General features: G+C 63.8%; 1 protein-coding gene across 1 annotated transcript in view; it reads right to left on the reverse strand.

The window, feature by feature from the left end:
• FOXO6 (forkhead box O6) overlaps window positions 1-6634 on the reverse strand; it is a gene marked incomplete at its 3' end in the record, with an annotated part of 12602 nt that extends 5968 nt beyond the window's left edge. Inside the window, exon 1 of the mRNA XM_079546150.1 lies at window positions 6194-6634. Coding sequence (XP_079402276.1) covers window positions 6194-6631 — 438 coding nt within the window. The 5' untranslated portion in view covers window positions 6632-6634. The remainder of the gene's footprint in view (window positions 1-6193) is intronic.
• Window positions 6635-9561: the final 2927 nt, after the last annotated feature.

A 9561-nucleotide genomic window follows, 5' to 3' on the forward strand; every position in this document is an offset into this window, starting at 1 on the left:
CCCCCACCCCACAACCCGCTCTGGGGGCACCAGGACCCCCATACCTGCCCACCCCACAGACGCCAGGTTACCCGGGCAACGGTGAGGGATGTGTGCGAGGTGTTGGGATGCCATTGCTGTTGCCAAGGGAACAGCGGGCCGGTGACATCCTGCAGGTACATGGAGCGGGGGGGGGACCCCAGCCTGAAGCCCCCCAGCCCACATCCCCTGCAAAGGGGCCAAGCCCAAGGTTTGGGAGCACTGATCAACCAAACTGCGTGACCCCAACACTGAACCATGGGCCAGACCCCAAAAAGTCCATCGGTCAGAACTCAAAGCCCACGGATCTCACCCCGGAATTCACGGATCAGACCCCAAAATCCACCAGCCAGATCCCAAAGCCCATCCACGGACCCGACCCCAAAGTCCATCAGCCTGATCTCGAAACCCACAGACCTGACCCCAAAGTTCATGGACCAGACCCCAAAATCCATCAGCCAGACCCCCGATGGCACAACGGGGCCGGTGACATCCTGCAGGTTCAGGGAGATGGCAAGGGGCCCCCAGCCCCCAGACCCCCAGCAGTGCGTGCCCCACAGCGGGGCTGAGCCCAGGGCACGGGGGCATCGCACACACCCCGGGATTTCCCCACGCACCCCAAACTATCCTGTTCAGGGACACGGCAACCCTTCGGGCAAAGCCCCCCCCCGTACTGAACACGGGGCCGCGCCGGGGGGGGGGGGCTGCAATGGAGCATCCAATGGGGATAAAAGCGGGGGGATGCTGAGCAGGAGGCGAGGACTGGGGGATGCGGTTGGGGTGAGGGGATGGGGAGAGCTGTAGGGCGTGGGGCAGCACGGCGGGGACACCAATAGGGTGCGGGGCAGCACGGTGGGATGGAGGGTGGGCGCAGGGGGCAGAATCCCCACGGAGCCCCCATCGCTGCAGGGGGCGGTCGGCGCGGGCGAGGCAGCAGGAGGAACATGGAGAGAATCCCATCCCCACGGCGTGACCCCGTCTCGGGGGCACCTGGCAGCCCTTCAGTCGCGCCGCGTCCCCGTGGGGCCCCCGCCGCCCCCCGGCTGCTGCGCGACACCGCGCGGTAATTGAATCAGACGCTGCTGCCGCCTGCAAAGCATCCCCGGCCGGCCAGGCACGGCGCCCACCCGCTGGCTGCCGGCCCTCCTCCTCTTTCCTACCCCCTCCCACGGTCGGGAGCCCCCGGCCCCACAGCGCGGGGTGGGGGGGGGGGGGTCCGACCCCACGGCGTCGCGCAGCGGTTGCCCACGGCGCTGGGTCAGGCGCGTGGAGCTGGCGGCCGTGCAGCGCGTCCCGCGCCAGGTTCCTCGGCTACAGAATGTACCGAGGGCCGAGGCCGCAGCCAGGGACACGCTGTGCTCCCACTCCCGGAGCTGTTTTTCCTGGCCGGGCTCCTGATCCGCTCCCTGCGCCGCGCCGTGCCTCAATGGGGCCTTTGTTCACAGCCTCTCCGTGCACCTCCGGCCCCAAACGCTGCCCCACAGCGCAGGAACGGGGAGCTGGACCCCAAAGTCCAGCCGTTGGCCAGACCCCAAAGACCGTGGATCAGAGCCCAAAGTTCAGCCGTGGGCCCAATCCCAAAGACGAACATTGGCTGGGCCCTTAAAAGGAGCAGCCGCAACTCCCAAATCCATAGGGGAATCCCCAAAATTCATGGACCGGACCCCAAAATCCATCAGACAGACACAGAAGCCCATCCGTTGGCCAGATCCCCAAATCCATCAGCCAGACTGCAAAGACCATGAACCACATCCCAAAGCCCATTGGCCAGAGCCCAAATCCATAGGTCAGACCCCAAAGCCCACAGACCAGACCCCAAAATCCATCAGCCAGACTCCAAAGACCATCCATCAGTCAAACCCCAAAAGCCATGGGCCAAAATCCAAAGCCTGTCCATGGGCCAGACCCTAATATGCATCAGCCAGACCCCAAATCCTGCAAACCAGCCCCAAAGCACATCAGACTGACTCCATGGGGCAGGAGGCTCTGCGCCCCCACTGCCCACAGCCCCATCCCACAGTGGGGAGCACGCATCCCAAAAGCCACCCAGCTCCTGCACCACAGCCCCACGGCATTAAAATCAGAACGTGTACCAGAACGACCCCATCTCCGCCCACCCCACAGCAGCCCCACATCTTCCCTGGGCAGGGGCTCCCCATGCCCCCCAGTTCAGCCCATGGCTGTAGGGATGGTGCAGTGCTGTGGGACCGTGGGGCTGAGCAGCTCCAAGCCTGAAGTCACACATTGGTCACATCCCATCCAACCCTCAGCAGCTCCCAGCATCGGGGTGCACCCACCTCCCCCAGCCCCACATCCACCTCCCCCAGCCTCACCCATTCCCAAGATCACAGCCCTATACAGACAGCCCTCAGCCCCACACTGATGTCTCCCAACCCTATATCCCCAAGTCCCCAAGCTCTGCACATCGCATCTCCTCATCCCCCAGCCCCACATCGTGCCGTCCCTCATCCCTATTTGGGGTATAGAGTACTCTAACCCTATACCCAAATCCCCCAACTCCACATCTCAAGACTCCAGCCCCACACTGACATCTCCCATGCCCATACAGACATCCCCCAGCCCCACACCGTCATCCCCCATAACACCAGCGGCATCTGAGGTACGGGGTGCAGGATGTGTGGGGCACAACGCAGGATGAAGCAGGCAGGGTGCGGGGTGCAAAGGGTGGAGAGTTTGGGATGAAGAGCTTAGGATGCTGAGTGCAGGGAATATCAGGTACAGATTTGGGGGTGCAGTGTGCAGGGATGGAGGGCTCAGAATTTGGGGTGCAGGGTTTAGGTTCAGGGTGTGGGGGGGGCAGAATTGGGGTGCAGGGTGCAGGCTTTGGGTCTCCCTTCCCTTCCCTTCCCTTCCCTTCCCTTCCCTTCCCTTCCCTTCCCTTCCCTTCCCTTCCCTTCCCTTCCCTTCCCTTCCCTTCCCTTCCCTTCCCTTCCCTTCCTCCCATTCCTCCCAGCACACAGAGCTGCCCCCCATCCCCCCAACCCCATCTCCATGCTCCCCTCACTCACACCACATGCAATGCACGGCTGTGCACACACGTGGGAGCGCACGCGGACAGCCCCGTGCACACAGCGTGTGCAAGGCAAGCTCCTCCATGCATGCACAACTGGATGCCCAAAGCAGAGCGTGCAAAGGGAGGCGTGCACACATGCAGGCGTGCAGAGCGGTGTGTGCAAGCCGAGCTGCTGCATGCATGCACACGTGCAGGTGGGTGTGCAAGAAACACTGCTCCCCGTGCATATGCATGCAGGTGTGTGCAAAGCAGCTTGTGCAAGGTGAGCTGCTCCCTGCATGCACATGTGCAGGAGTGCAAAGGAGGGTTTGCAAGCCACGCTGCTCTGTGCATGCACGTGCAGGGGTGTGCAAAGCAGCGCGTGCAAGCAGGGCTGCTCCATGCACGCACACACAGCAGCCGCTCTGCAGCACAGCACCCAGCACAGAGCAGCACAGTGTGACCCACGGCCGTTGTCACCTGGGGGGGGGGGGGGGGGGGATGGGACCCCCAGCACAGCACTGCAGCCCCATGGGTGGGGGGGGACAGCGAAGCGCAGCCCAGCGGCTGCCGGATGGATTTCGGGTGTCAGAGCTGAGCTTCCCAACCGCAGGCGCGGCGCTGGCGCAGGGTGTTGGTTTCCCATTAACAAGTGCAGAGCGTGAGCTGGAGCAGAAAACTTCAAGCGCTTCGGAATTGATAAAATAACAACTCCCTAATTAAGCAGAACTGTCAGTCACGGGTGCCTGCTGCCCTGCATCGGGTGCAGCAGCTCCAAATGTGAGCACAGCGCGGCACAGGGGGAACGTGTGGGGCCGGAGCATCCCTGCCCCATAGGAGCACCTCTGCCCCATAGGAACATCACTATCCTATCAGAGCAGCTCTGCACCCTCCAAGCATCCCTGCCCCATAGAAACATCCCTATCCTATCAGAGCACCCTGCCCCATAGAAATACCCTTGCTCCACCACAGCACCCCTGCCCCATAGGAACATCCCTATTCTGTCAGAGCAACTCTGCCCCATCCGAGCATCCCAACCCCATCAGAGCATCCCTGCCACACAGGGACATCCCTGCTCCACCACAGCATCCCTATCCCACAGGTACATCCCTACCCCATAGGAACATCCCCACCCTATCACAGCATCTCTGCCCCATAGGAACATCCCTATCCTATCAGAGCATCCCTGCCCCATAGGAACATTCCCACCTCACCACAGCATCCCTGCCCCATAGGAACTCTCCTGCTCCATCACAGCATCTGTACCTCATAGGAACATCCCTATGGGAGCATCCTTGCCCCATCAGAGCAACTCTGCCTCACCGGAGCATCCCTGCCCCATAGGAATATCCCTGACCAACAGAAACACCCCTATCCCATCAGTGCATCCCTGCCTACAGATCGATTCCTGCTCCATCAGAGCATCCCTGCCCCACAGAAACATCCCTGCCCCATTGGTGCATCCCTACCCCATCACAGCATCCCTATCCCAACAGAGCATCTCTGCCCCATTGGAGCATCCCTGCCCCACAGAAACATCTCTACTCCATAGAAACGTCCCTACCCCATCACAGCATCCCTGCCCCATAAGGACACCCCTTTCCCATAGGTCCATCCCTCCCCCATCGGAGCACCCGCGCCCCACCGGGTGTCGCTGCCGGTTCAGCGCTGTGCCTCAGTTTCCCCCAAACAGAACCCTGGAGGAACCCAGCACCCAAGAGGAGATGTGGGCGCTCCTGGGGGCCCAGGTGCAGCAACGGACGGGACATCCCGTTCGGATCCCACCGCGATACTCCATGGGAAGGCGGAGCCCTCGAGCCGCCCCTCCGACCCCCACCGCGTGCAACCCCGGCTCGGGGAGGCAGCCGAGCTAATTAGAGCGGGGCCCATTAGCCGGGACCCCCTCGGACGGCGCCGCTCTCGGTAATGAAGCGCTGGAAATCCGCACCGCTGCTCCCGGCCGGGAGAGGCGGGGGGGGGGGGGGGGGGGGGGAAGGAAGGAACGAGGCTCTTTAATCCGCTCCGAGCGGCTCAGCACCGCCGAGGGGACCGCGCAGCGCCGGGCAGAGGACGGGAGGGACGCGGGGAGAAGCCATGCGGGGACCGGGGCGGGGGCGGAACAGCACCGCCGGCAGCGCGGGGACAGCAGGACGGAGGGGGTCCCGCGAGATGGGACGGCGCGGGGCCGGCGGCTGCGGAGACAGCGTGGGGATGCGGGTGGCACCGCCGGCTCTGCCCGTCTCGCCACGAGGCCACGCGTCGGAGCCGACGCGTGCGGGAGGCGCACACCCACAGCGCACAGCCGCGTGTCACCGCGTCCCCAACGCATCCAGGGAAGGCACAGCTCGGCCCCTCGGGGACACCGCCACGACGGACGGCGAGGGCTGCGCCGATCCTCGCTCGGCAGCTCTGCCCACCACGCAGCGCACGGCCCCGCAACTCCGCCATCCGCGGGGACACCCGGGGACACCCGGTGGTTCACAGCGCACTGACCGCCCTGGTGCGCAGCCGGACACCCCCAGCACCGCTCCACGTCACCGGGTGCGTGTCCCCGTACTGCCCCAGCGGCCGGGGGACGTGGGGATACCCCGCAACCCGAGGCCGTGCGGGTGTCCCGGCATGGGGAGGTCCCGCAGCTCCCGGCACCCTGGGAGGCGGACACGGCCGTGGGATGGAGACACGGCCATGGTAGGAGGGGGACACGGCTGCTATGAGCACAGCTCCACCTGTGCCACCGGCTCCGCGCTGCAGGTGGCACACAGCTCAGCTTCCCCACCCCAAAAGGGCCCCGTTTGCACCCAAAAGAGCCCCCCCCGGTTGCCGAGCCGGGTGACCGATGCCGGCCGCGATGCTTACGGAGGTGCCGGAGCCCCCGAGCCCGCCACGCACCGATCCCAGCGGAGGCGGCAGGGCTGAGCAGAAAGCGGCTCCTCGCTCCCGGCACCATCTGGACGCGGCGAGGGGGGCACCGGGGGGGTCCCCGCGGTCTCCGTGCCCTCGGGAGGGGGGGGGGAGAAGGCGGTGGGCAGCGGGGCCGCCGGGCACGGTCCTTCCAGCGGTGCCGCCGTCCCCGCGGGGCGCAGCTCCGTGCCACGCTCCGGCCCCACCGATCCCCTACGACGCGCGCGGCCGCGGGGAGGGCCGACCCGGCGGTTCGGTTACCTTCCATCCGGCGGAGCTGTTGCTGTCTCCTTTATCCTTAAAGTAAGGGACGTAGCGCACCATCCAGTCGTAGATCTGCGAGAGCGTGAGCCGCTTCTCCGGGGCGCTCTCGATGGCTTTGGTGATGAGGTCGGCGTACGAGAGGTTCCCCCACGCGTTCCGTCGGGAGGTTTTGGCCTTTCGGAGCTGCCCCACGTCGGCTCCGGGGGGCGGCGGCGCGGCGGCGGCGGGGGCTCTGCGCTCCCCCGGGACCCCCCCTCCGTGCTCGGGGCCGTCCGCGGGGCCGGGAGCCAAAGCCGGGGGGGCCCCCGCCGAACCCCCATCGTCGTCCTCCGCGAAGTCGGGGTGCGGGAGCGGCCAGGTGCACGAGCGGGGCCGGCTCTGCGGCTCGAAATCCGGGTCGATCTCCACCTGATGCGCCTGGAGCTTCTCTTCCATGGTCCCCCCCCGCACCCCCCGCAGTTACAAAATAATAATAATTATTATTATTATTATTCTATTTTTTTCTTGTTTTTTTTCTCTTTTTTTTTTTTTTTTTTTTTTTTTGCTTTTTTTTTTTTAAAAAAAAAAAAAAAAAAAAAAGAGGGAGAGGAACGCGAAGGCTCCGGCGGACGGGGCTACGGGAGGCGGAGGGCCGGGGGCTGCCGCATGGTGCGCGGAGGGCGCTCAGCGGGCGCGGAGCCCCGGCACGGCGGGCGTCGGGCGGGCTGCGGGGGCGGCCATGGGGGGTCTCAGCCCGGGGGGGGCGGCCCGGCGCTAAGTCCGGCGGAGCGGCGGAGCCATGCACCTGACAGCGCCGAGCGAGGGAGGGCGGGCGGGCGGCTCCCCGCCCCTCCGGGCCCCTCCGCCCCTCCGCTCCCCGTCTTCAGCGGCCGCGCTCCGGCCGCGCGCCCGCCCCCCCCCTCCACCACCGCCGCCGCCGCGCCGCCGCGGCCCGCATGCTGGGGCTGCTCGCTCCGCGCCGATCGCCGGAGCCGCCGCCGCCGCCGTGCCGCGGGGCGGGGCCGTTGCGGGGCGGGGCCGAGCGGGGCGGTCCGCGCTCCCCCCCTCCCCCCCCCCCCGGGCGGCCCCGACCCCGCCGCCGCCCCACGTGTGCCCCGGGCGCGCCACCCCGCCCCGCCCCGCCCCGCCCGCCCCCCATTGTTGCTCCGCGCCTCCGCCGCCGCCCGATTGGCGGGAGGAGCCCCGCGGCCACGCCCCCGCGTCCGCCTATTGGCTCCCCCCTCCGGTGACGTCACGGACGCGGCGGGACCGCGCGTCACCCCGGGCAACGCCGCCGCGGCCTGGAGTGACCACGCCCCCTTACTACGGGACACGCCCCCTCGCTTTCTCGAGGCCACGCCCCCTACGCCAGGACGGGGAGACCCCGCCGCCAGGCCACGCCTCCCGCTCGTAGCCACGCCCAAAGATAAGCCACGCCCCCCTCCGGGCACCGCCCACGTGCGGGCTCCGGTGCGTGAAGCGCGCGGCGCGGGGCGGGCGGTGCGGGGGGAGCGCCGTGGGAGAGCGCGGCGGGGCTGAGCGGCGTCGCGTTGCGGGCAGCGGCTGCGGTGTGCCGGGCTGTGGGTGCGGGCTTTGGGTGCGGGTCAGGATCGAGCTGGGCACACGCGCGGGTTGCGGGCCGCCGTGGCGCGGTGCGTCCATGTCCCGCTGCTCCCTGCGGGCTCGGAGCGGGGCAGCGGAGCGTGCGGCTGCTTGTCCCAACCACGGCGCTGATGGCACCTCCCGGCGCCCCGCAGTGCCACGCAGTGCCCCATAGAGCCCCATAGAGCCCCGCGGCAGCACCCGCAGCAGCTGGAGCAGCTCGGTGGGCGCACAGCTGCAGCTCGGTGTTCCCACGTCCCCTTCCTCTGCCAAACTGGCCCTTGGCACGGCAGCGCTGGGGGAAGCCGCCTCCTCTGCCGTGCAGCTTCACCTCACCCCACGCTGCCTCGGCTCCACCTTCACTGCGGGCTGTTGGTTGTAATCCTGGTCATGGTCAAAGGGGTTCTGGGGATATCGGGGATGAGGGGGAGCTTCTTGGGTGGACCAGGGGACACGAAGGGGAAGTGGAATGGAGTTCTTTGTTTTGTTTTGTGTTTTGGTTTTGGTTGTTTGGTTTTTTTTCTTGGCCACGGTTGGAAGGGACCTCAAGGATCACGAAGCTCCAACCCCCCACCACATGCAGGGCCACCAACCTCCACATTTAATACCTGCCCAGGGCCCCATCCAACCTGGCCTTGAACACCTCCAGGGATGGACGGGGCATCACAGCCTCTTGGACTTTGTGTTGAGGGACCTGGTTTAGTGAGCACTGTTGGTGACGGGTGGATGGTTGGACTGGATGATCTTGAAGGTCTTTTCCATCCTTGGTGATTCTGTGATTCTGTGATGGTTGTGACTGGGATGGCAAGGATGGTGGCGATGATGGTGGTGATCCTACAGTGATAATGATGGTGTTAATGTTGATGGTATTGATTATAATGGTGGTGACAATGAAGGTGATGAAGGTGATGACTCTATAGTGATGATGATTCGTTGGACTCGATTCTGGACTATGATTCTATGATGGTGCTGATGATGATGATGGTGATGATGATGATGATGGTGGTGATGATGATGATGGTGGTGATGATGATGATTCTATAATGACAGTTAATGGTGATGACGACGATGATGGCAATGGTGATTATGATGGTGACAATGATGGTGATGACGCTGACAGTTTTACAGTGTTAATGATGGTGATGGTAATTATGGTAATGATTCTAAAGTAGCGGTGATGGTGATGACGACGATGATTCTGTGGTGACAGTGATGGTGATGATGATACGGTGACGATGATGGTAATGTTGATGATAATGATGGTGATGGTGGTGGTGGTGATTCTGTAGTGCCAATAATGGTGACAGTGATGGTGGTGGTGACTCTGTAGTGACAATGATAGCGATGGTGACAAGGATGGTGATAATGATGAGAATGGTGGTGGTGATGCTATAGGGACAGTGAAGATGACAGTGATGATTACAATGATTGTGGTGATGGTGATGATGATGGTGATGATGATAACGGTGATGTGGTGATAATGGCAGTGATTCTATAGGGACAATGATGGTGATGATGATGATGATGATGATTCTACAGTGGCAGTGCTGGTGATGGTGATGATGACGATGGCAGCAATGGTGCTGACGATTCTATAGTAACAATGATAGTGATGATTCTACAGTGACAATGAGGATGGTGATGTTGGTGATGATGATGGTGATGATCCTATAGTGACAATGGTGATGGTTATGGTGGTGATGATGATGATGATGACACTGATGGTGCTGGTGATTCTACAGTGGCAGCAATGACGACGATGACGATGATGATGGTGATGGTTC

The sequence above is a fragment of the Tetrao urogallus genome (genome assembly GCF_951394365.1).
Source record: "Tetrao urogallus genome assembly, chromosome: 23".
Lineage (NCBI taxonomy): Eukaryota > Metazoa > Chordata > Aves > Galliformes > Phasianidae > Tetrao > Tetrao urogallus.